Here is a 26,432-nt window from a genome sequence, read left to right as displayed (position 1 = left end):
TTATGTGCTTTTGAACCACTGTTCGTTGTAAAACGTTTAGGAAATATGACTTCTAGCTATCGGTCCTGAAATAATTTATGAAACATTAATTATGGATTTTGCAAACAAGAGGTTAAAAATTAATGTAAAGATTTGCTTTAACCCAGGGTTAAGCTAATAAACGGCTTTTGAACAACCGGCCTCTGATATTGATTTTTTCAACCGTTCTAAAAGCAATAAAATTTCAGCTTTGGAACCAAAAATTATTAAAGAGGATCCCCGATATAGGAATACTAAGTTTAATCAAAATTTTGCCCAAAAAAACGGGCGACAACATAGGCAGGCCAGCCCGTTCGTGAATATATTGATGAGGAAATTTTCTTTCTGTTGTTGGGAGGAATGAGCTGACTGCAGGATGATATAATGACACAATATTACAATACTGAATTTTGTAGTAAATTTGTGCGCGGACAGCGGATTATTATATAAGAGCCCGGAAAGGGCGCGAGATCTCATTGGGATGAAAAATACCTCAGATGACATACTGATTGTGGTGGATGCTACTGGCCAGTGAGAAATTCATCTCGTGTGCCGGAGTTTCAATGACTCACTGTCGCAAGTGAGCAGTGTTGCAGTACAGCTATATTATCTATTATTCCACTTTTTTCGAAATCTACTTAATTTGCCACTTTTACTGTTTTGCTTTACCGTTTTATTATTTTTATATTATTTCGTTTATAATACTACAAGACAAATGCGCCGATGCTTGCTTAAAAGTTAACGATAAACACTTAATTCAAATTAACGATAGGTATTCATGAATCACACGATTCATTGAGATTGTCATGCGCTGATACAAGGCGTTGAGAAGACTGTTGGGTGAAAAATGTAAATATTCGCCGTACTCGTCCCAACCTTACATGTATCTGAAAGTTACTCTAACTAATATAGATATATATATATATATATATATATATTAATATATATATATATATATATATACAGATATCATCGATTTAATTACGCTTTCTTCACACCCCTCCCCCTCGCGATATTTCGTAGTTTTCTTTTAGCCTCGGGAAAAACTATAAGAAAACAAATGGCCGACTTTCTGAATAAGTTTTCCACTCTTGCCAGAAAAAAACATCGGAAAAAAAAGGCTTATCATCTTGAAAACAAATTTATATGTCTGTTTCGGGAAGACCAACTGAAGCCAAGCAGTATGAAAACCACCTTTGTCAATGTTTGCCAAGACAACATGAAAAAGGCTTTTCTAGTTAGTTCCTTTATTGCTTTAACCTCGGTAAGACGTTCTCAGCGCAGTTTATACTCTTAAAGAGTAAAATACAAAAGGACAAAACGAATAAATAAAGGAGAATATCCTATATCTTAGAGAAAAACAATTTCTTTTTGTTTGCCTGGACCTTATAGTTGCCCTTGTCGAAGCAAAATGTAGATTTAATATTTACAAAACGTAAGTTGATTCGTTCGAGGTGTTAGACACAAGCAAGGGAGTTAGCAAACATTGGTTGCATTTGTCTTAACTAAACTCTATTCACAACATTACGTAAATTGGACACGCGAATTTCCAGGAATGTCCTCGTGGCTTTTTATTAAATCCTCATCAAAATCGTTTTGAAGTGGAGTCGTTGAGCTATCTTTGTAAAAGAGAATGCTTCTGTCCGTCATTCTAGCTCGTCTTCGCCAGTACAGCACGGCGCCAACAAGCAGAAATATGCCCACTATAACAGCTACAGTCACTCCAGCTATCAATGGTCCAGATTTCCCGGACGAGCCTTCATGTTTCTTCGCCAGCGGGCCTTTGTTTTCCGTTGTTCCTTTGGCGTTGGTCTGACCTTTTGTCCCGCGAGGACTCTGCGCAGTAGATTCTGGCTTTTTAGTATTCAGTGCAGGTGTGATCTCAGAGGTTTGGTTACCTGAGGGCGAACAAGACTTTCCGTCATCGCGCAACACCATCCCCGTTGGACAGCGGCAGGTGAAGTTCCTCGAGGAATTACTTGATAAAAGGCAAAGATGAGAGCATCCACCGTTTTGGATATTGCATTTGGTGGCAACTAAAGAATAAAAATGCGAGAATAATGCTTCAGCTATCGCTGACTACGTTGTAGTGCGAAATGTTCTCAGTAGAATTGAAAAAAGGGTATATGCTGGTTGATTCAGCTTTACTGCCCGCTGAAGGAAGGGCACTTAACTCCAGGTAAAGTGTCTCATATACGCCATTCAGCCTGACAACCTCACTCGAGTGAAAGCAAAAATGAAACAACAATCCTGATTACGCTGAACGAAACACAGATTTTATAGTTCCTTGTTAATGTTGTCAAATTTCTCTAGTTTTCACTCTATAGACAAAGACAGCCTTTATTGTTCGCCGGACGATGATATAGCCTAATATACTAGCTTTCTTACACATCGTTAATTTTTTTGGAAATGTCACAAATGGGTCAAGCGCAAATTAACATATTTGTGAGATGTTGTTTTATTATAGACCGAGATTGTTAAGACGATATCTGCGTCACACCGAATCTCCTATTTTCCCTTTTAACTATGACAGTTCATTTTACGTTCGTGTCCATGCATGAAAATAGCTGGATCCGGCATTTAATCTTCGGTGACGTGATTTGGCCATAGAAATAATAGACATTTCTATGTCTGTTATTTCTATGGATTTGGCTTAAATATTTTCAGGAAACAGCCGTATATAAAAATGCAGGATAAATAAAATAGATTCAAGGACAGGTTTACAATTGCTAAATATTAAAATACTTCCGGGATTTAATCGCGGAGACTTGAGACTCGACAAAAGATTGACCTATTTCATCACTTATAAATTAAACTCCAAGCCATAATCATATTGTTTTTGACAAAACTAGTAATCTCTAATGCCAACCATACCAATTCTTAGCCGGTGACGGTGTAGTGAAATGAAATTCTAGCTTAGTAGTAAATCCTAATTTAGTTTAACTCCATGCATGAATGAGAAAGCCATATATAACTTCTAAATCTAATTTTAGTGGAATAAATCGCATTAACTTCCCTTAAACATATATTAGGCTGAGATTAAGTTATATTCAACATTTATCGGGAGAGCTCCGAATTTAAAAACCAAATTAAATATTCATGCGATTTCAATCCTCAATGTACGTTTAAAACAAAATGACAGATGAAAATTGTAAAAGGACTAATTTAGAAATAAAAATGAAAGCTACTCACATGCAACTGATTGCTCTGAAATTGTTGTGAACAATTAACAACAAAACGTTAGCAAATAAATTCTTACATTTCGTTAATCTGTCGTTTCAAAGTACTGCACGGGCTTAATTTTGCTTTCATAAAAATTTCCATTTTTAACAACCACAATTACGCTTTCTGTCTGTTGTATCAATCGCTACTGCATGTGTATAGTTTAGTTACATGCCCTTTTTAAAGCCAATTTTTCGACAGAGAGGCCGCCTTCTTGAAACTATACTTAAGCTATATGCATTTTTAAATTAAACTATAAGAAAAATCGGTGTGTTTATGACTAAACGAAATCAGTTATAATCTCACAGCAACTAAAGGCCGATCTATACACGATGCGATTAGTCGTATACGATTCTTATCCTGACGTATGGAAAAGATTGGTGACGCCACTCTGTCTGTTCATCAGTTTATAACGAAATTTAAAATGTGACATCTTTACGCGCATTTATTCAAATACATACGCCAGCATACGAATCGTATGTGACTAATCGCATCGTGTAGATTGGCCTTAAAATAATTTCGTTTTTTAAAGTCTAATACTTGTGATAAAAAAATAGGAACTAAATTTGTCATGTTGTTTCTTTTATCAGTTTCATGATTAAGCCGGAATTGGCGCCAGCTTGTCTAGCCATTTCCTCTTGTTTGATGTATTTTTGAGATCTCTTGCGATTATTAACCAAATTTCCGTTTATAGTTATCCGAAGCGGGATTTTTATCTCACATAACTGTCCCCTGTCTATAGGATATTCGATATTGAAATTCTCAAATCCGACTTTGGAAATGCGCCAGGACCGTGTAACTGACAAGATTACGAAGGCCTTCTTTAAACCTTATAAGATCTAGAAAGGCGTTGCTAAGAAATATTTGGAAGAGCAGACATTTGTCGAAAATTTTTCCCACGCAGACACGTCCGAGAGCCACTACTGGCAAATTCCAACCGATGCCCATATCTAATCTGGTTATATACACCCTGCAATACTTATCAGTCCCATAAAACTCCGCAACTTAATCTCATTTTGGAGCATTACGGCTAGACAAGAAGCGAAATCAGAGCTAGATTACTATGGAAACACGACTGTTACCATCTGTCAATGTCGCGGCGTTACAAACTGTAGGAAACCTATTACTATTAGCTCTTTCTAGCTTGTTCTGTTAGCCTTAGAAGTCAGGTAAGCACTGTTTTAAACTTGCCTACCTTTTTTCTGCTTGACCGGGTGAACAACGCTAATCCCTGTGGGCCTTTTCACATTATCCTTCAGTATCCCGAGTCGTTTCCCACTTCTTCTATCCACGGTAAAGATCTTATTAAGCGAATAATCGGTGTAGTACAAATGATCCTCAAATACCGCCAAACCTACAAGGAATGGACCATGAAAATAGTTTACCGCAATGGTTTATTGTATATGCTAAGTGCTAACATTCCCTTTATACCCTTTAACATACCCATACCCTTTGGAAATCAGAATAATGCATTAGTGTTAAACCGTGGTTCACATGGGAATTTTTTTTGAAAAACTTTTTTTTGAAAATTTTTTTGACCTTATCTTGCTGAACATCAATGAAAACCATAATGGGAATAACTCATCCACTTACACTTAAAATCGCAAGTTTAAACCACTCTTAAACAAACACAGTTCCATTATATTATCTGTTATCAGTTTGCGTCATTAGTTTGTGTTATAGCCATAATGTTAAATATAGGGATCGCAGTAATTAGAGAATCATCGAAATACTGAATGGAATAAATACAACCTTTTCATTGACTTCAGTTAACTTGTCAAACTAGTTAAGTTACCATCAGTCAACGAAAGATCGCACCTACCTAAAGGGTGGACAAGTCCCTTTGAAATAATAGTTCTCCTCTCAAAGCCATCGTATGTAATCGATTCAATTCGCTGCAATTTCGTTTCCGCAAAGAACAACCTCTTCACGATGGTATCTACTGTCAAGGCTGTAGGCCATTCAAGGTTGGCGTCAAGAACTATCTTGCGGGATTCACCATCCATACTCGCTCGCTCAATCTTAGGGTGGACAACACTCCAATCGGTCCAAAAGATATATCTAGATCAGAAACGACGCAGAATCATGACTGTGTAGCAGAATGGATTGTGGTATGTTCACTATTTTTCGAGAAATTCCGAATTTTTTATTAATCATAAATAGTATAGTCATAGTCATTTGGATACTTGTTGTTCCACTTCGTTCCTAATCTGCTCGCTACAAAATGATATGCATCCTACCCCAAAGTAGTAAATAGGTTACACTTTATGCCTAGTGCAAATTAGTATTCTCTTGTAAACTACGTAACACAGTTATATCACCAAGTGCACTTTCATAATATACTCTTGCACGACTGCTGTCTTTAAATAAGTTAAATTCAGTCCTATTGTTCCGTAGGTATAGTCCAGAGGTATGTGTGTCGTACATTGCGGTCAGTGACGCATGCTCTCCGCCTTAATGTGAAAATTTCCCCCCGAGGTTGGAAATACTAACATATGATCGCTACATCCGTGTGCATTCTGTAACGCTTGAAAATCAATCCATGTGACTGATTTTAATTAAACCGTTTGCTTTTTTTACCATCATGTGCAGTGATATTTCGCAATCTTATAACATTGAGAAGCATTCTCTGTACCGTAGAAATGGATCCAATCCTACACCACGCGGTGCCTCCAAGTTTTCTTCGAACAAGGTCAAGCGATTTCTTCCGTCCAGCTCGGAAACCTCGATCGATTTCGAGGTCTCGTCCGTCCAATATAACTTCCTTCCAACCCAATCAATAGCAAGACCTACATGTGCACCATTGATTAAAACAAGTATTTGAGAAGTGAAGACAAACGTAGAATGCAAGAAATTATATACCGTCCATTATCACTTGCGTAGAAGAAGCAGCTCAGTAACGTACCGTTCGAATGTACTAATTTGTCAACCACGGTCTCAACAGTTCCATCTCCGGAAAGACGAGTCCGTTCGATCTTCTCATCAAGAATATCACTCCAGTAAACGTATCCATTTTTGAGATCATAATCAACTGCGATTGGCGCTTTACGATTCGAAACTATACTGCCATAGTGGTTCCCTGATGTGGTTAAGTTATGAATGGCGTGTTCGCCACCAAAAGCAAGATACGCATGCGGACCTGCAAGTGCATATATAGTAGCAGTCTGTAATATTGTTGAAGAAATCTTGTAGGCAACAGGAATGCAGAATTTCAATTCTTTCCAGAACAAAACGGTTAGTCTACTAACAAAGTTACCCCAGAGAAAAAGCTATTCGGCATAAATTGAATTCTAGGGGCCGTTTTTGTAATAAGGTAATTAGCTAACTTATAACTATAGTAAATGTTAGTGACAGAATTTGCTAACCGTAATCGAGTTTTTTTGGTGTTCAACTACGATTTAACAATGCCGGCCAAATATAGTTTCTGAATACAATCGGCTCCAGAACGTTTTTTATCAACCACTCAGTTTGGAGCCAATACGCACCTTTTGCTCTACACGTTCCTGTAGCCGCTGATAGAAGATAACCTTCAACACAACCGCATCTAAAGCTTCCTTTTAGGTTCAGGCACGTCTGACTACATGAGCCATACACCCCGTCGCACTCGTTCACGTCTGGAAGGCAAACATTCAATTCAAATCATCAATAGGTTAAATTATCAACCGTGCATGATGGGCCGTTGTTACAACGGGCAATTTTCAGTAACAAATATCCTACGTCATTCCATTTCGTTATAATTTTATTTTATTACATTGCCTAAAATGTGAAGGCTTCGGTATTCAAGTCTACACTCAGAATGCAAATAGCATTCACAACTAAAGGCCATGTTACACGGTACAATTTTTCTTGCAACTTGCAATGCAATTCTACTTCTAAGAGATGTAAATTAGCGAAGAGCCTTGCAGAAGTAAAGTGCATGAAGTTTAATAAACACAAAAGTTCTGTTGTTCATAAATATACATCTCTCAAAAGTAGAATTGCATTGCAAGTTGAAGAATAATTGCACCGTGTAACATGGCCTTATGAAACAGAAATGGCCTTCCTGGCGATCGTTTCTCATTCGGGTTCTCACTCAAATCAATGCCAATGGAAGATTTCAGGTAAAAATAAACAAAGCAAACGAAATTCCTATTGTTATCATATGTCGAAACGTTAATAGCGTTTGAAAACACGTAGTCAACACAGAAGGCGAAGCTTATTCTCACCATCGCACGATCTTTTATCGTTGGCCAATTTGTAACCTTTTTTACAAGAGCATTTGTAGCCGATGGGAAAATCTGTGCAGTTGTGAACACAGTGTCCATTATGATCCGCACATTCGTTTATTCCTATTGGGAAAAATAACAAAACTGTCAAGTCAAAAGATAGGATTCATTGGTTTGAATCATGTTTCACTGGTTACACGACACGAGTCAAAAGACATGATTCATTGCCCACACATACCACAGTTTGTCGCCTCGTCATCGCCACGGGGGCACTCCCTCAAACCATTGCATAATTGACTTTCATTGATACAGTAATAAGAAGACTCGCAGCGATATAAACCGTTGACTTCATCGCAAGACGTTTGACTTTCTATCATTAAAAATAATTTAATAATTAGAAGATGAAGAGGAGAAATATATACATACTAACAGGGATGGACGTTCATTATAGCTTGTTTGACGAACCTTGTGACCTTGTCTAGACACAAATATTTGAAATACCACAACTATGTACACTCTACTCAGTCTACTCTACTATTAACTTCGAATAACATTATTGCGATTTGTGTAAGCTATTTTCATTCCATAATCCCTTGAATTCATGAAAGTCAAGTTTTGATTGCTGAATATAGGCGCTGGCTAATGTTACAACAGTTTAGTAATGTAGCCTGTTACGATTTCTGTAGAATGTAGTAAAAAATACCTTTGACCTCATTTAAGAACTGTGGGAACCGCTTATAATTAGGAACAGCTAATACACTAGACTTAAAATATTTTCAATATTGCAATCATCAAATTCTCAGGGGAATTAAAACGTTGACTATTTATAGAAAGTTTTCGAAATGGGTGAGAAATCTCGATCTAGAGTATTCTCTTTGAAAAAAATTAAAAACGAATGTCTCCATATCGCTTTGTCACATGCAATCGTAGCTATCGAGTTCTCGAATCTTCACCTTCATGCAGTTATCGTTAACTTTTGTGGCCGCACTGAAAACGGACTTTCGAACCGAACCTTCTAGGTCAGTAATGAATTGATAAGGAAACCGCGAGTAAACATTTTTCATCGGTTCAAATATAGAGCTGGGGACATCACTTGGCTGCGCAGAACTATTATATATTTATAGACCTGCTGCTCGGGGAATTCGAGGAAATATTACCCCCAAGGGATTGGCTTCGCCCGAGGGATATATCTTTCCGAGGGGCTAATATTTCATCGATTTCCGCGAGCAGAAGGTCTATGAATTATATATTATAACCAAACACTCTATAAAAATTCGATTAAACTCCATGATTAATTGACCGATCACGTGGTACAAATCGAGCTTTCTGATTGGATAATTTACAGTTGAGACATAATATTATACTAATACTTACCACAGTTAGCTTCGTCGGATTTGTCCGAACAATCCGCGATACCGTCGCATTTAGAATGCAGGAAAATACACTTCCCTGATCGGACACATGTAAACTGCGTGCTGGTGCACGTGGGAGGGCAACTATTTTCATCCGAGTGATCGTTGCAGTCGGGGGTCCCGTCGCACTGCCACGTTGCCGGGATGCATTCGCCATCGTTACACTGAAACCTGTGATTCGGGCAGGGAGCTGAGGTGGGTCTAGTAGGGCATCCCGCCTCGTCCGAGCCGTCCGTGCAGTCCCTGTCGCGATCGCAGCGGAAAGATTTCGGGAAGCAGTCGCCGTCATCACATGTGAATTCTGTTGCAGCGTTACACGTGGCGGCTGGGAAAGAAGAGTAAGATAAATTCAACTAATTCCAAGCTAAAATCTTAAGATTTCGCCTTTTGCTTCCCACATTCCAGAATAAACTTATTCAAGATTATTCGAAACTATCATATATACTACAAATCTCCTCTAATTTGATCTAGCGTCCTTTTCGGGAATTTTGCGCAAAGACAGAGTCTGTACGGTTGGAGAATTGCAACATGATTTATTCATCCTATACTTGCAGAATTGATGAAATAGCTTTTAATTTCTGTCCTAAACTCGGCAAATATATTCACAACAGCTTAATCTGTGATTGCATATACAAATGAAAAATTATCGCCGTTTTTTATGCTTTAAGAAAATGCTTTTTGCCTTAAATCTATCTCTCAGCAAGTCGCCTTCGCAACTTATAAAACCATAAAAGGGTCTCAGAGCTAGTTAATTAGAGCATCCTCTGTGGAAGTTTTACGCTCACTTGTCCGGGGTAATTGGCTGCCTTTCGCCGATCCTGTCAAGTCTGTATTAAATATTACGACAGAAGGAGCAATTATACGCCCATATGCTACATCATTTTTAATCAAAACAAACTTACGGCAATCGTTTTCATCGCTTTGATCGACGCAGTCATAGACACCGTTGCACTTTCGATTATGTGATATGCACGTCAAATTGTTGGCGCACTTCATCTCAGTCGATTCACAGACGAGTTCTACAGCAAGAAAGAACGATGCAATTGTCGAAAGATACATTGAACGCAGAAATATGTTATTCCCAATAGGCCTGGTAATGCAGGCTGGTCTTTCCGCTGCATGCTAGACAAAGGTGTTATTTCTCATTCCAATTTCATCAAGTTCAACAATAGCAGGTTATATTAATTAAAAATTGGTGAGTTAGGGACTAGTTGATCAACTTGTAATCGAGCGTGAATAAAAAATTTACGGACTATATGGATAAATTTACCTGGACAACCATCCTCATCGCTTTCATCCTCGCAATCATGTTCACGATCACAGCGATATGATCCTTGGATACAATCCCCATTGCGACATTGAAAATCGTTTGGGCTGCAGGTTGTTCTTGCACCTATAAACAGCGTAAGATAAAGATGAAAAACTTTGGGCAAACTAAGTTGAATCTATAGAAAATGTAGTCCAAAGAGATCTGAGCTGGATTCTCTGTTTATGCAGAGAATGTAACCATTGTTGGATCTAATCATCCCCATGTCGGTAAGGATGCACCGTTATATAAATGACTTCGAATAACAAGAAGAAGGAAGACTTTGGAAGACTTCTTCGTCTCTAAAATCTCTTCCACTATAATATGACAAAAATTTTCTGAACCGATCATTTCACGAAGTCTTTATATAACACGAGAACATACATGTTGTCATCCTCTACTGATGATGACTTGGATGAAACACTAATCATCGAAATAAACATAAAGCATCGACAGAAAGATAAAATTCGTTTTTATTTTTCGGTGTTTTTTCCATCAAAAACCTGATTGTTGTGCTGGCTATTCTTGTACTGTTGAATTAAAACTAACACGATAATATATACGTATCATACAATGCAAAACAGCACAAAATAAAGCAAAAACGAAGCATACATTGTTGTATGGGCGCCTCATCATCTTTGTCAGGACAATCATGGTGTCGATCACACACCCAGGAATTTTCAATACACCTTCCATTTCTACATTTGAAATAACCCGGCCTACATGTGGTCGGTGGACCTGCATGACAAGAAAATAACATATTTAAGCTGAGCTCGCAGTGAGCTCGTTATTATAGCTAATAGATATTACTACATCCTTTTTCTTTCTGAATTTTTACACTGCGTCGGTCGCCCTTGACTCTATATAACAGCCCGTTAGTTTAAATTGTAAATTCAATTATAAATATATGATGACGTTTCAACTTTCAAGTCACGTAGCTATATATATATAACCCGGTACCGTGCAATAAACACGTTTCTAAGAACAAAGATATCTACCAACACAGTCGAAGAACAAAGATATACTTGCTATACTTGAAAATTGCTATAAATCTTCAGACAACAATTTACTGACGTGAAAGTAAGAGACCGACAAATTTTGGTTTCAATTGCTGTTATAACAATTGTCAAAATTAAGCTAAGTCTACATTCTCATTTTTCATTCAACTGTTCCTGGCTTTAATTTGATGTGTGTATATACTTATTCCAATCGAAATTAAGACCCTTTGAACCTCCAGAATTTACCTGCATCGAGTGAAGTGCCAAAAATCATAACTTCTACATATCATATCATTTCCGAATTTTTTTGTTAATTGGACATGTTTAAAGGTGAAAATCCTACGACTATGCGTATAAATAAAATGCTTTGATATACCCAGTAACATTGTAAATTACTGGCGATACTAAATGCACGTCCCAACATAACCAGGTGTACATAACCAGGTTATACGTTACCTAGATTCTAGGAGATTGAACACCTGCTGTAGCATCTCTAATGTATTGCGTACATACAGGTGAAAATGCAGGGTGCAAATATCACAATGTTAATTTATATACACCACTCCAAGTTACCAACCGACAAAGTGACTTTTATGTCAAATAGACGTTTTAGAATTTTCGGTACATAGCATTTATTATTATCGAATTTTAGCGATACTTAAAATGCAAATATATTTTGCATCATGTATAGTTTTACCCTCTCGAGCTAAGTCGTTAAATCTTCTGTTATCTTAACTCATACTCACAATTGAGTTCATCTTCTCCGTCAAAGCAATCGTCTTCTCCGTCACATCTCCATTTCAGTCGAGTGCACGTTTGAGTTTTGCTGCATTCGTACTCGTCAGAGGAACATCCAAAATCCCTTCGTCCTGTTAATGATCGGAATTAAAATTTACGCTGATAATTTGAAATTCATTAGGAAACTCGTGCTTGAACTTGCAGCTTCCGGACTCCGTCACTAGACACTATGTCGAGACATGCAATCGACAGCGAAATACACTATAGCAGAGTTGAAAATCTTATTAGTATGTACTATGGCAATGATGCTGTTCGACGTTTACTAATCGCGTTCAAACGGGTGTGAAACTGTGAATTAAATGTGGAATTAAAAATTCGTCGTATTGTATTATACAGGTGATGATGACGTCTATGATATCGAAGACACCGAGTCGTTTCCAAACCGCTTATCAGGTTTCTTCACCCTTCTGTCACTGTGGTAAGCCGAAGATTTAACGTTAAATTTTCACTCTGTGTTGGGCGACTCGATTCATACAAGATCACTGAGTTTTAAACTTGTAAATTCTATCATAACAACTAACAAGACCGGATGAATAACAATTTTACGTTGCACGTAGGCGTAAAAGCCCTATTTACAAACACTTTTCAATTCAATCAAAAGACAAAGACATGTGTGCGTATGTATGTATGTAAATTACAAATTGGCTTCCCATTCAATTGAAAGACCGCATAATTTGTTTTTAAATGTACGTATCTACGTTTATGTCTATGAGGAACACGAAACACATGTATTTGAATTAAGCTAGAGATAACTGAAAGTGCAAGGAAATAATTACTATACTCCTACTCTATAGCTACGTACACAAATATGTTTATTTACGTTATTCGAACATGCTGTGTTGCATGTAGGCAGGTGCAACGTGTACAAATAAACTACAGGTTTTTACGAACTGAGACCCATTTGAAAAAGGTTCGGTCTTCAGCGGGTTTAATATAGGCGATTAATCTATTCTAGTTATTATAAAAAGCCCACTATCAGCTAGTTACTGATTAAGCCGGATGTGATATACAGTATATAAGAGAACAATACATGGCTATAAATGCTGGCACGTTTGATCACTTGCCGATAAGTTTTTGGATTAGATTGTCGCTTCTAAATTTTACAATTCGCGATGAAGTAGTGCATGACTGCAATGCAAGTTGCATTGTAAAAAAATAATTTAATGGCCTGTACAATACAATTTTGATAGCCTATAATATTAGAGTTTTACTTGTCCGTGCACTTAATTTTAGACAGCTCGGACAGGAATATTTCGTCCCATTAGGTTATCCCTCTATAAAAAAATCTTCTTTATGGATGCAGTTTAAAACAAAAAGTCATGCATCTGCCGAGATGCTAAGTGAATTTAAACTAGCTGTAGTATAATTGAGAAGCATTTTAGTAACTCTTCAGTACGTATAAGCATTTCTGCCGTTTGAAGCGATTGCATGAGTGAAGAGTTCTTTTTGTTCAATTTCAGTTGGCTTAATCAAACATGATGTGTGTCAAAACTGAATGATGCGGAAGACACTGAATTAAATAGCCGTTTCAAACAAGCTCATGTAACTTTAACTTGTCTCCTATAGATAATAGATTCATAGCCTAAATTGGTTATAATTTAAATGCTATCTATATTCTATAACCTACATCTAGCCAGTGGTCAGAGTAAATATATAGGAAATATATCGCTGATTGCAGATGGCCCAAAGGAGTTACATCAGACCAAAATTCTTGAGACTTTTTTTCGTTTGAAATTAACTGCAGTGATGACATGGCCTAATGCCGTAATGACAAACCGCAAACCTTTGGTAACCACGCGATTTTAGAACCCTTTTAAGTCGATCAATTTGTTTGTAAATTGTCGATCCTAACGGTATAAGCGCAGCTTAAATGAATGCGGATGTTTTCAAGGAAAAACCGGAAAGAGGTCGCTGTATAAACTCACACAAGCGGACCAATTTAATAGTTGAAGACAGGAAAAGGCTCGATTTTTTGCCTCAATACATTTCAACAATCTGTCTAACGTACATGCCAAATTCACGCAATATTCATTCATTTCATTCATATTTACAGTCATAACATCATTTGCATCTTTATATCCGTACCCAAAAAAAGGGCGCGAGGAGATTCTGGGAAGGATCGAACAGCTGAAAAATTTTCCTGAACTAGCTATATACAGCTTTCTAAGTAAACTGCATGAATAAAATATTTACGTTCATTACTTCGTTAAAAAGTTGTCAAAACATCGACAAAATTATTAGCAATTTCAAGGAAGCAACTGATCCTTCACTCTTAGGGAATCATCCAATTCAAATAGATCCAAATATGTTCATTTGTTCAATAAACAATACCAACTTTGGTGTCGCATGAAAATAAAGAATATATGCATGCATTCCAGTAGCAGTTTATAATGACATTGCATATAACTTATATTGGAACTTCCTCCAAATCACTTCGTTGAAAAGAATTAAACTTAAATAGTTTATTAACCTGGAAATGATATGGGTTTTATTGTAGGGTTATATATGAAATAGCGAAAAAGAATTTCTCTATCAATTTTGAAACTGAAGATGTCGCACATGGCATGCATGAGGGTAAACAAAGATCTCGTGAGCTAAAAGCCAGCTGGTTAATTTAGACATCTCGATGATGGCATTATGGCAGAACAATATTTACCATGACAAGTCAATATATACGTTAATCTACCAATGCTGAACGCTTACTTCTATAGTTCTATTTATAAATTGTTCTGTTCGTGCTTTTAACATACTGCATGGGCAAAAAGCTTTCTTTCAAGTGATTTACAGTAAAGACGTTCAACAAAAAATACACGTGGGCTTAATATCGGCTAAAAACTTCCGTGATTTCAAAGCTGATGTGGAATTTGATTTCTGTATCAAATTGCTCCCAATTTTAACTTTCAATAACATTTTCATTTTAAGTTTCGTTTTGTTATTTCACTTTAATTAAAGGGATTATTCAATATCTAAACAATCATAAACAGAATAACTCGCTTTTTTTAAATCCATTTCAGGCAGAATTCCAAACCGCACACAGACGCTAAACACTCAAGGAATTTTTTTCACAAAAAATCCTCTGTATGATCTTATTGGCGTCTCTGTCTGAGTAATTTATTGATCACAAAACGGACGTTAAAATACAGATGTCGAATAATTCGTATTGACGGAAAGAAGCCACGCAATCAGGAAGTGGTACATAATCTGTTTTACCGTGTGTTCTTGGAATAGTTCAGTTTATCAACGAATTTAGAACATCCGCGACGTTTCAAAATCATGAATAATGTGCACGTGGTTAAGAATATCAATGTCTACATCGCCTGTGCGTAGGACGAACTTTGGACCTCCATAGTAGCTGACGCAATCCACAAGTCAAAGTTTCACAAACGGTAAAAGAAGAGATTTAACAGGTTTCGTGAGAAAAGCCTGCATGTTGGATATTATTTCCCGACTAATATTTGGCGACCCGCTTCTGTTGCTTGGTAACAAGTGACTCGCAAAATTCAGCTTTTCTTTTATGGTTATTGTCCTCAATACAAACAGACATGAGCAAAATATAAATATACAGGTTAACTGCTTCCTTAAGCGAAACAAAAAAGTTTACAAAAGTACTGAAAAACAATTCAAAACCCATACATAGCTTTTGACGCATGTATAGTAATGACAATATAAAGTTTGTTACAACGACAGTTATACTTCTAGCGAAACATTGCCTATACCAGGGCGTCATAGACTTTTCATGGCCCCGGCAATTGTATAGACAGCATGTTGATTTAGCCTAGTACGAATAATGGACGATTTAATGTATTTATCATCTGCCTTGTTTACGCGATTCCATTTTCGTTGAATTAAACAACAAGTCCCACTATTGCTAGTCATAAACTTTCACAAACTCAAACTGATGCCACGTAGTTAGTGGGTAATATAGTATTATGCGGCTGACTAACTAAATTACTAATTTGCTGTCAAAACTCAAAAGAAACTTACCGAAAACCATATCGTTCGTTGTTACGACGATAAACAAGACGAAAAATTGCCAAAACACTCGAGCTTTCGATTTCGCCATCTCTTAGTTACACGTTGAAGTTTACCATGAAATTAAGCGCGGAAACTTTCAGAACACGCCTTATTAAACCGTTCTTCTTGACTAATCTTTGTGGAAGCTGTTAAATGAAATCTGACTTTCAAATTTTTGGCACGATATTTCTCCCAAGAGTGATATCAACGAAACGCTCCTTTATTTACTACAAAACGTAGTTTTCATTGAGCTTTTATCTTGGCGGGAAAATCGCGGTCTCAGTTGCGCAGGTTGTCAAGCAGGTGGTTGGATAGTGAATATAACATTAGCGATTTTATTGGCTAATCGCTACGCACGTGGCCCAACTCTCAACTACCAATTGGCTCGCACTGAACAAACAATAAATGCGTGGTTAAATACGGTGGGCGGTACTACGATGTTTGCTGAAAGTTATGTGATGAATCCAACAATAAACAATATAGCTATAACTAAAAGCGATTAAAAGGGGACAAATTTGTATATTGATATAACAAGTCTGCGTGTTTCGTAACATGAAAAATTTATTCTTTCTGTGGTTTGACTAAGAGAAAAATTTCGCTGTAGTTTTCTTAAACCAGTTTGGCATAATCGCCGATAAATGATTTAAACGCAATGTTATTTGTCGTCAACGTATCTAGAAGCATAAAAATGAGATTTATTTACTTATTGCCGTATTGAGTATTCTTTGTCTTAACTTATATTACATCAGAGCCTGCCCACTTCGTGTAATCGTAGCCTGATTTCCACATTTTTTCAAAGAATGCGTTACTTGGCAGCGATTCCATCTCAACGCCATAATCTTCGCCGGGCCAATCTAGTTTAATAGTTTTCAAGTGAAACCAACCCTGTCATGCAAGAGTGGAAACACGTAAAAGGGAGTCTATAGTAACTAAAGGAATGAATGTTCATGATAAGCCTGAAGCTGTTCGAACCGTCAAACTCAATTTCTAAACACCGGCCATAATAAGCATGTAGGACGGCAACACGACGACGACGTGGCTAGAATACTTCTTTAAATAAATGCTATGATAAAGCGTTGTTTTATATTATCAACTGTACGAATCTGATGAGATATAAGACGTTAAAAACATTGTGTTTACGTTTAGGGACAATTCTATAGAGCCTAATTCGAGGTAGCGCACACTGGGTCCTGGAATGCACACGTTCTACATAGGACGAAATAAACGTGGTTTTGCCGTTGTTAGCAGCACGTATAGATCACGTATTTAGGTTATTTAGTGTTCATTTCTTCTCAATGAACCATTGTATTGATAGCTGCCGTCGTGTAATGGCTTTGTTCTCGTTGACGGAAAAAGAGACTTAAAATGCGTTTAAAGTAATTTTTATCACTTTTAATCAGAAAGAGCTTTCAAAACTTTTCAAAACCTCCTACTCGTTGCTTTTCCTGCTTTTGTCTTTATTTTCGGATAAAAGCTTTTTAAGACCTCTCCTCATAAGTCATGAATATTTTGTATAAGGTGCATATTAAGGATTGAAGTATTTCACATTGCATTGTTAGACGATTATTATTTATTACTTCCTTTGAAACCGTTTTGCCTCGAAATGTACTGAACCTTATATATATCACTGGATTGGCAAGCGTGAGGTTTGGAAGCGGTATAATTATAAAGGTTTATAGTCTGGAATAATGAATCGTCTGCGCGAGCTTTTCTCAGTCAGTCACGAAAGTTGTCAATGACCTAAATTACAGAAAGAGAAGAAAGAGATCTAGAATCCGATAATTCCTCGAGTACATTACATCATCCAAAGCGATATTGAAAGGCAATATTCTGCCTGTTATCACGTGCACGCGAGAGTATTTCAACACATGAACACTGCTGAAACATTCCGCTGATTTTGTTGGGATCATCGCGTACTTTGGCGATGAAAGCGTCTTTTTTAATACCACGTTTCGCCAGACATCGGAAGCCTTAAAAGTACTAAAAACCAAACAAAATAACACCTTGAATTTCATCATCCTGAATGTTACTTTGTTTACAAGCTGAAGCGGACAAAGTACAGGATTCTTTGTTTGCAATCACGTGATCTACGGAAATTTGATTTTCATCTGACGGGCAAGTTTAACAAATATGGCGGCTGTTGTGTGCTTTGGGAGATATTTTAAAATCCAAAATGCCGGATTGCTGTTCGGTTTATCTATGTACCAACCGCTCGAACAAGAACAGGGATAAACGCTTCTTCAGAATACCTAAAGAAATCTCGCACAGAGGAGACAAAACAAGAGATATTTCAAAAAGACGTCGAGCTAAATGGCTTGCCAACCTGTCGTTGGTGACGAAAGGAGTTGAGTCTCGACATGCTCGTGTATGCAGCGACCATTTTGTTAAAGGTATTATAGCCCATAAATCTAGTTCATCAGTTGTTATATTTACTAGTGTAATTGCTTGTACACAACTCTTCTCATCTGATGTTTAATGAAGGTATATTAAAATACTTATATATAGTTACTGTATTATGTGTACTTGTCATTGGAAATCCTACTCCCCCTACCCTGGAGAAATGTAGAGAATTAGCCTTTTTGTAAGTTTTCCAATGACAAGTGCATTCTAAAAGCTACAAAAGCACTCCTTTCCAGGTTATCCAAGTGAACTATTTGATGAAGAAGATATTGATTGGGCACCAACAATTAACCTTGGGCATCAAAAAGTGAAACCGACTTCAGAATGTGCTTTGAAAAGGCGGAAAAGAGCAGTTGAACGAGAAGAGAAGCGACAACAAAATCAGGCAGCCCTTGCTCTCCTGTCTCTCCAGAATCCTCCACTTCCAAAGGATGTTAATGACTTATCAAGTATGGGTACATACTGTTAATGCAAATGACATTAATATTTTTACATTATGATTTTGTTAATTTTCTACGAGTATCTAATTTATATCATAATGTATACTTGAACAGATAAATCATTGGAAAATGTCACAGATCGTGATGGCCCAACTGTTGTACGCACGAAAGAATGCCAAACATATGTTACTGCTGAGTCGTTGGAAGAAAGAGATAAAGAATTGGCTGAGAAAAAGCTTGAGCTACTTGACTTACAGGCTAAGGTCTCACTTACTGGACTTTCGAAGGAGGAATTTGCAAAGAGTGAAGCAAAGACCAGATTTTATACAGGTCTACCTAACTTTTTGGTACTGTTACAGGTGTTTAACCTTTGTGAAGCTTGGATATCTCACACTGACAGGTCAGCACTAACTAAATTTGAACAACTTATCTTGACTCTTATGAGACTAAAACTTAATCTTTCACTCCAAGACTTGGCATACAGATTTGGAATATCCACTGCGACAGCATCTAGAGTTTTCAAGAAATTGATATCTATTTTGCACTTGAGACTTCAGTTTCTGATTGAATGGCCTGAGAGAGAAATACTTAGGGCTACAATGCCCATGGATTTCAGAAACACTTTTGGAAACCAAATAGCTGTAATAATAGATTGCTTCGAAGTATTTGTAGAGAGACCATCTAACTTATTAGCCCGTGCTCAAAGTTGGTCAAACTATAAGCACCACAATACTGTCAAATTTCTTATCGGTATTGCACCTCAAGGATATATTACCTTCATATCAGATGCTTGGGGAGGAAGAGTTAGTGACAAACATCTAACAGAGAAAAGCAAAATTCTTCAAAATCTTCTCCCAGGTGATGTTGTACTAGCAGATCGTGGATTCAACATTGAAGAGAATGTTGGGCTCTACTGTGCCTCTCTTAAAATACCAGCCTTCACAAAAGGAAAGTCACAACTAACACCTTTTGAAGTGGAAGAAACCCGAAAGATAGCTCATGTCCGCATACATGTGGAAAGAGTTATTGGGTTAGTAAGGCGCAAGTTTCAAGTCCTTCAAAGTAGAGCAATGCCCACCGAATTTTTGCACACACAGCCTGGAGAACAACATTCATTGATTGACAAGATTGGAGTTGTATGTTGTGCTCTGACAAACCTATGTCAATCTGTGGTTCCATTGGAGTAAGAATTATTAATGAAAATCTACCTTATGTAAATAATTATATTAAAAATATTTAGCAGTGTTGATATAACTTAAATATTCAAGAGTTATACTGTAAGTTAAATTTAATTATTTAAGAATATTAAACATACATTTGTATTTATAAATTTGTGTACAAAATGATTACAAATCTTAAGTTATTGTGATATTTACTCCTCAGAATTTTTTAGCTCAAGGGCAGAAAATGGTTTAGAGAAAAATCTCCCTAATACTTCTGGCAGGATACACTTTCTAAAGAACAACTCTGCCTTAGGTACAACACTATCCCAAAATACAATATCTGGTAGGACTCGTTCTATGTAAATGTCATTCTCATTCCATACTATAAAATCACAATAATCAATTTCCATAATGTGAATTTGTGCTTGAATTTGAAAGTAATAGGCATGGTTCTTGTCCAGCTGTATACCAGTTTCACTTTTGACCAGACAGAATCCCTTGTCACCTGCACAATCTACCAGGTTTTCCTTCTCCTTCTTGCAAAATGGACACTATACAGTGAGTGAAAAGATTGGAGTGATTTACATTAGAGAGGGTGACCTTACAATGTATTCAACCATCCCTAATGTATATAAGCTTTTAAAAGAATGAGTTGTATACCTTTATTTCACATGCTCCAATACCACAACAATCACACATGACCACCCCATCTGGTGTTGCACCCATAAATGACCATTTAAGGTTCACTCTTAACCCACTTTCACATACTGAAAATGTTTCATGTTGTTGGCACATGACACTTTCATACTTTTTCCTTGCAATACCCTCATGATTGCAACCATATCTAAAGGAATAAAATGCAAAATTATCAAAATATAAAATCAATACATTACAATAAAAAATTCTTGTTCTGCAAATAGTTATACCTGGTAGCTTCACTTGAAAACCTATATGCTTCTGGATAGCATATAGACTTAATCAACGACTTTGATGGTTTTTCTGGATTTGTTCGGACAACAGATTTAAGTCTTGATGCTGTGATTCGACCAGCTCTATGTGTAAACCATAGTTTTGAGTTGCTTTGCCTCCTGGTTTCTGCTTCTAAGACAGCTACTTGTTTTGCTGTTATTTTTAATGTTAGCTTCTGGCATTCATTCATTAATTGGTTGTGGTCAAGTTTTAATGATTCTTCTGATCCATAGCTCATAATAGGCTTTGGTAATACCTCAGTGGCTGACATAGGTATAAATGAGGAATAATAGAGTCGTTTTGACATTAAACAGGCACTTTTGGGAAAGTTCTTATTCAGGGTTTTAAAGAACTCATGGTATTCCATTGATCCATGTGCAACTGTGGGGCATGGTGGCTTTGGTTGTTGTATTGTAGGGGATGACTTTCCACACATAGCATTATCCATCTTTTGTTTTTTTGCCTTTGCTGAGGATAGGTCCATTGTTTTGACTGATGCAGGTTCGATCTGCAGAAAAACATACAATACAGCTTAGTACTATTCATGTGCACTGCATATATAATGGCAATTTGTTATTTAATCTACATGCACTTCTCTAACACTATAATAATAATATTGCTGTTATGAAGCAAACCTTTTTCATAGGTGCTGGCATCAACCACTTGCTTTTTTCCATCGTACAGGTAATAGTTTCACGTGTCCGCACTGCTGTTTCAATGAAATATAGCACTGCTCCTACATGAGAGCAAGACTCTGCCAATCTATATATGAAACAAATGTTTTAACCTTGTGTTTAATAATACACTACTGATACTTCAAACTCACTAATTTGCAAACGAAATTTATAGATTTTACAAACCCTGCCATGCAATTGCAATGTCCTGTCAGTACTTCACCATCTTCCTTCATTATCACCCAAGTCTTTAACGGTGTTTCTGTAGATCTCTGGGAGTGATTAACCTGTTCAAAACAAAAAAAAATTTGAGCAAATGAACCAAATTATACAATATAAATTAAATTCCTTAATACTTAAAACTGTACGGTACCCTTGCCATTATTAGTTGGTTCCCATTCTTTAATTTCTTTATACCAGTGCCGTGTACCCATCCACATACAAAAAAGTTGTACGCCTCAAGACTCTTGAAAGCCTTCATCTGCTGTTTTGAGTAAAAGGACGTTTGGATAACGAGATAATTCGAGATATCTGGAAATTCCAGATTCGGTAGGTCCTTGAAGTCTGTCGAAAAACTGTTTTTATTCATAGCATAGGGATCTATACCATCACATAATGTGATCTTTTCAATGTATCTCGCTTTTACATTGGGTTCTAACTTGTAGAAATAATCTGATAAAGAAGAGGAAGTGGTCGAAGATGTCGAATGACTTGACTCTGGAGCAGCCGCCATATTTAATTTGCCTAAACTTGCCCGTCAGATGAAAATCAAATTTCCGTAGATCACGTGATTGCAAACAAAGAATACTTAAGTGGACTTTGTTCCGCGATTGATTCTGTTCTTTTTATAGTTTTCAGGAATTAATTCGGTGATAGAATCCTCGGCGAAGTCGGTACATGGCGTTTACATTTTTCGAAATTTAGCATGTATAAAATTTCATGGCATTTCAAAGCTTTGAGATTTCACAACCGCTGAGTGAAGACCGATTAATGAGTGATAGATTATTGGTATATCGAGACGGAAGTTTGAAATTTTAGCGAAATATTCTTCAAACTCTTCAAAATACTACACAGTTTGCCAAACATATTTCGAATTTTTCAAAATTACATTGAAACCAATGTTTCATGTGCTCTATTCATTTGTTCTGCGATTGATTCCGCTCTTTCCTTTATTTGAGACCTTATGCTTCTTTTCAGAAAATAATTCAGTGATAGAAACCTCGGTCGAAGTCGGTGGCGTTTACATTTTCCGACACTGAAATTAACTTTAGCGTGATATAAAATTTCATGGCATTTCAGAGTTTTGAGATTTTACAACCCGACGCAGAGTGAAGACTGCGTAGTTAATGTGTGATAGATTATTGTTATATAGAAACGGAAGTTTGTAATTTATTTCGTCAGCGAATTATTCTTCAAACTCTTCAAAATATCATATAGTTTGCCAAACATATTTCGAATTCCTTAAAATGATATTGAAACCAATGTCTCATGTGCTGCATGTATACATGCATGCATGTATATTATATAAACATGCAATGTATATTATACTATATTATATATATAGTAAAATTTAGTATAATTATGTGGCATTGCAATCTCGGTAAAATATAAACGTTATATCAGTTTAACCAACGTATGTCGACATAAATGTAGTGGGCGGTCAAAATCCCACAAGGCAGTTTAAAAAGCCCTATAACGGAAAACTTAAACTTCTGGAAGTAAATGCAACGAAGCCGAATGAATTATGGAGGCGGGCTGAAGGAAGGCTAAATAAAAATATTCGTATTGTCTCTGGAATTGAAGCCGAGAAAGAGACAACTCCAAACTGAAAGACTGGGAACAGGGTCACGTGTTCTTGACTTAAGGGCGGTTTTCCACTAGGCGGAATTTTTTGATCAAGAGAAATTTTTCGATATGCATTTTTCGATTTATATATACATTTTTTATTTAATTCGCCCATTTTACAAATTTGTATCACAGGCTTGAGGTCTACTAGAAACTACCAGAAGGCTTTTGTGTAAGACCCTTAGTTGCGCAACATATATAGCCAGCTGGTCTAAGATCTCGACAAAACTGAGTTATCATGCCGTCTGAATCATTTGTTCGTTCCGGTTCTTCCAACTAATAATAATTATCAGTATAAACAGCGAAAAATTAAAATTATAACTTGCAGTCGATTGAAAAACAAATATGTTTTCGCATAGAATTACTTAAAATTTTCCAGTGCGGAAGTCATATGAAATGAAGGAAATGATAATTCAGTTTTGCCGTCGAGGATCTGGCTTCTGATTGGTTGACCAGCTGGAGATTGATTGAATTGCACTTAGTTAATGATCATATTTGCAAACGATCAAATTCATCAAAAGTAAGTGCCTAACAGTGCTCAAGTGAAGTGCATGTGAGAGTAGATAGTAAAATTCTAATATTATATATTTTTTAGCAAGTGAATGTTTAAAATGCTTGTTCTTTGATAAGATTCATAATATGAAGTTCCGTAGAACATCCCTTGTTATATAAGTTCATGAATTTCCCTATTTGAGGTATTGTTAAAAAATCAGGTAACATATACAGGGTGTATAAAAAAAAGAAACCCTTAATAATTCCCAGAAGCCTACGATCTTTTCTTATTGAATAGAAGCGAACATGCATATATGAATATTAATATATGAACATATTATGTATATACAGATTTTTTTATACACCCTGTATAACAATATTAAATGAGCATATTTAACTTAAGTTCTATTATAACTATTCAGCATCACTTCCAGGTGAAATGTATAAGGTTGATATTATACTTTCTTGAGATTGACTGGTACTTTTCCGTAAAACTTACAATCTATATTACGAGGCGAAGAACAGAGAACTCTAAAATCAAAGGCAAAAAAAATTGCTAGAAGGCAATTTCAATTTATATGGTAATTAATTTGTTTGAGCATGATGATTACTCACATGCAGGGTTATCAGGCAACTTTAAAAGCCGAATTAGGCGCCAGTACCAGTTTCTTTCTACTGTTTAATAGACATGAAAATAAGTAAACATGAAAATTGCTGAACGTAGGCTTCGTCTGGCATTGGCGGGACACTGCTATTACGCTATCCTGATCTGAGCATTCAGAAGTTGCATTTATGGAAGCCTACACATGGGGCAGGGAAACGGGGAGAACGGCAAAAGGCAACATTTGTAGACACTCTGATGAGAGACACAGGAGCGATCAACGCCCACGACCTAGCCAGCCTGATGGAAGAGGGTCCATGGTATGAGATGTATGGCAGTCCATGGTGACGTCTCCGGAGACATCCGCCTTAAGTCAAATTCAAGCTTCTGTCTTCACGGTGACACGGTCAATGATTTCGCCGACAAAAACAATAGAAATGGACTGGCGATTCAGCTTCAAATAGGCTTCGAGGATGACGCCGTGTTTTCCTTCCAGTTCACATAGAGTTCACTGGATTTGCAGTATACCCAACGTATATTGATTCCAATATACATGCGTGAACGTTTTAATCAAACCGATAAAGAGAAACGTTAAAAATTGGAGAATAATTCAGTTTTCAGAAACTGGAAAAAAGGCGATAGATGGATGGAGGGTAGAAAAAATTCAGTGAGCTGTACGAAAGTGCTTGGGTTTTTTGTTGAATTAACAAATGTTTTGTTTATAAAATGGATACGACGGAATTCCACAATTACGTCATCTCTCACATGACGTTCATCAGGCTGTCTAACGCCACGGCTGCGTTTAAAAATGGTAACAATCGTTAGAAAAACAATGGTGAGAATCAACCAATACCACGAAATGTTATCTATAAACAGAGTATTTAAAAGTATGTGAACGGATAGACATGCTTAGTCGACAGAAATACAGACAGATTTATTTGTCTTAACTGAGAACATATACTAAACAAATGAGAAAACAAAACAAACAATATACGAAAGTTCCTTTTACATAAACATAATGTCAAACACTATATTTTTCGAAGTTAGTAAATTAGTATTCGCAAAAAAGCGTTACCATGCACTTTTCGAAAAGTTTATCCCCTTCTATATAGAAACGATAACAGCTTTTTTGTTCTTGACACTGACTATGCAACTAGACCCAGTCCTAAAACTACATGCTTGAAACTGGCCAGGTGAACCCTCCCACTTGATTCGAAACGACACGTTATCGTGTTCATATCGTGTTTTCAAATTAAATCAGCTCTTTAAATTCTCTTACTCTCGGAAGCATTTTACTGGCTGAGGGTGCATGCAGTCGTTCAAGCACATGAAACACATACGGCAAAGCTGAATTTGCTGTTTTTCTAAATACATCAGAAATGGCCTATTGCTTTTTTCTGGTTAGGTTACAGTGTCTGTTTCGTTTATTTATGCAATTGCGAGGAGAAATTCTAACCGGAATGTGGGCCATTATTCAGAGGTTGGAAAGTTTTCACCTTCGGATGGTTTGCCTTTGGTTTGCGGCTTCTGCTTTGTTGTAATTTGTAATGCCTCTTTAGACTTCCATAATTTGCAAGTCACAAATTTAGGCTAGAAATCATCATGCTGTATGAGAGGGAAATCAACAAAGGAGAGGCGATGTACCTTAGCCGATACCGTTCTCCGCGTTTACTGGGACAGATTAAACATTAAATTCGCACTGCACTACGAGTCACGGTTTCGTGGTGGAAAATGCGTAAAGGTTGATAGAAGGTTGTACAGCACTGTCCAGAAATAACCCAACACTGCGGTTGCGTTTTGCGGTTTGCGACTTTGCGGTTGCGGTTGCGGTTGCGGTCGACCGATAGAAACCGCAGACGACTGCAAGGGGAAAAA

At 36.8% G+C, this 26,432-nt stretch overlaps 3 protein-coding genes across 4 annotated transcripts; 1 reads left to right on the top strand and 2 right to left on the bottom strand.

Annotated features, from left to right (window-relative positions):
- Positions 1-994: 994 nt before the first annotated feature.
- LOC114520877 (low-density lipoprotein receptor-related protein 8-like) lies at positions 995-16,263 on the bottom strand. The gene is made up of 14 exons (XM_028541221.1): positions 15,944-16,263; positions 11,908-12,030; positions 10,776-10,901; positions 10,128-10,250; positions 9,760-9,876; positions 8,820-9,182; positions 7,684-7,815; positions 7,446-7,568; positions 6,726-6,854; positions 6,146-6,379; positions 5,876-6,029; positions 5,063-5,301; positions 4,436-4,594; positions 995-2,054 (listed from the first exon to the last, which is right to left on the bottom strand). The coding sequence occupies exons 1-14, from the start codon at positions 16,020-16,022 to the stop codon at positions 1,543-1,545; spliced, it is 2,613 nt and encodes an 870-aa protein (XP_028397022.1). The 5' UTR covers positions 16,023-16,263; the 3' UTR covers positions 995-1,542.
- A 1,831-nt stretch (positions 16,264-18,094) lies between these two features.
- On the top strand, positions 18,095-20,089 carry LOC114520979. Of its 2 annotated transcripts, XM_028541357.1 has the most exons (4): positions 18,095-18,363; positions 18,610-18,822; positions 18,928-19,213; positions 19,285-20,068. In XM_028541357.1, exons 1-4 carry the CDS (start codon positions 18,147-18,149, stop codon positions 19,325-19,327), a joined length of 759 nt encoding a protein of 252 aa, XP_028397158.1. In that variant the 5' UTR covers positions 18,095-18,146; the 3' UTR covers positions 19,328-20,068. The 2 variants fall into 2 exon arrangements, with proteins under 2 accessions (XP_028397158.1, XP_028397157.1); XM_028541356.1 differs by having other exon boundaries at positions 18,928-20,089.
- Positions 20,090-20,182: 93 nt separating this feature from the next.
- On the bottom strand, positions 20,183-22,349 carry LOC114520978. The gene is made up of 6 exons (XM_028541354.1): positions 21,993-22,349; positions 21,806-21,906; positions 21,581-21,707; positions 20,903-21,453; positions 20,637-20,820; positions 20,183-20,527 (listed from the first exon to the last, which is right to left on the bottom strand). Exons 1-6 carry the CDS (start codon positions 22,206-22,208, stop codon positions 20,186-20,188), a joined length of 1,521 nt encoding a protein of 506 aa, XP_028397155.1. The 5' UTR covers positions 22,209-22,349; the 3' UTR covers positions 20,183-20,185.
- Between the last annotated feature and the right edge of the window lie 4,083 nt (positions 22,350-26,432).

This window comes from Dendronephthya gigantea, unplaced genomic scaffold (assembly GCF_004324835.1).
Source record: "Dendronephthya gigantea isolate DGI-Jeju-01 unplaced genomic scaffold, DenGig_1.0 000018F, whole genome shotgun sequence".
Classification (NCBI taxonomy): domain Eukaryota; kingdom Metazoa; phylum Cnidaria; class Anthozoa; order Malacalcyonacea; family Nephtheidae; genus Dendronephthya; species Dendronephthya gigantea.
The sequence above is the reverse complement of the archived record's forward strand: the minus strand, read 5'-3'. Positions and strand labels throughout refer to the sequence as shown.

Excerpts from the sequence above, each read along its gene's own strand:
- LOC114520978 (XM_028541354.1), bottom strand. The coding sequence starts at position 22,208 with ATGAATAAAAACAGTTTTTCGACAGACTTCAAGGACCTACCGAATCTG. Across the intron at positions 21,907-21,992 it reads ACCAACTAATAATGGCAAGG|GTTAATCACTCCCAGAGATC; the intron begins GTACCGTACAGT and ends TGTTTTGAACAG. Across the intron at positions 20,821-20,902 it reads TTTTCAAGTGAAGCTACCAG|ATATGGTTGCAATCATGAGG; the intron begins GTATAACTATTT and ends TTATTCCTTTAG.
- LOC114520877 (XM_028541221.1), bottom strand. The coding sequence starts at position 16,022 with ATGGCGAAATCGAAAGCTCGAGTGTTTTGGCAATTTTTCGTCTTGTTT. Across the intron at positions 9,183-9,759 it reads AAGCGATGAAAACGATTGCC|CCGCCACGTGTAACGCTGCA; the intron begins GTAAGTTTGTTT and ends CTTCTTTCCCAG. Across the intron at positions 7,816-8,819 it reads ATCCGACGAAGCTAACTGTG|AAAGTCAAACGTCTTGCGAT; the intron begins GTAAGTATTAGT and ends TTTTAATGATAG.
- LOC114520979 (XM_028541356.1), top strand. The coding sequence starts at position 18,147 with ATGCCGGATTGCTGTTCGGTTTATCTATGTACCAACCGCTCGAACAAG. Across the intron at positions 18,364-18,609 it reads CAGCGACCATTTTGTTAAAG|GTTATCCAAGTGAACTATTT; the intron begins GTATTATAGCCC and ends ACTCCTTTCCAG. Across the intron at positions 18,823-18,927 it reads GGATGTTAATGACTTATCAA|ATAAATCATTGGAAAATGTC; the intron begins GTATGGGTACAT and ends ATACTTGAACAG.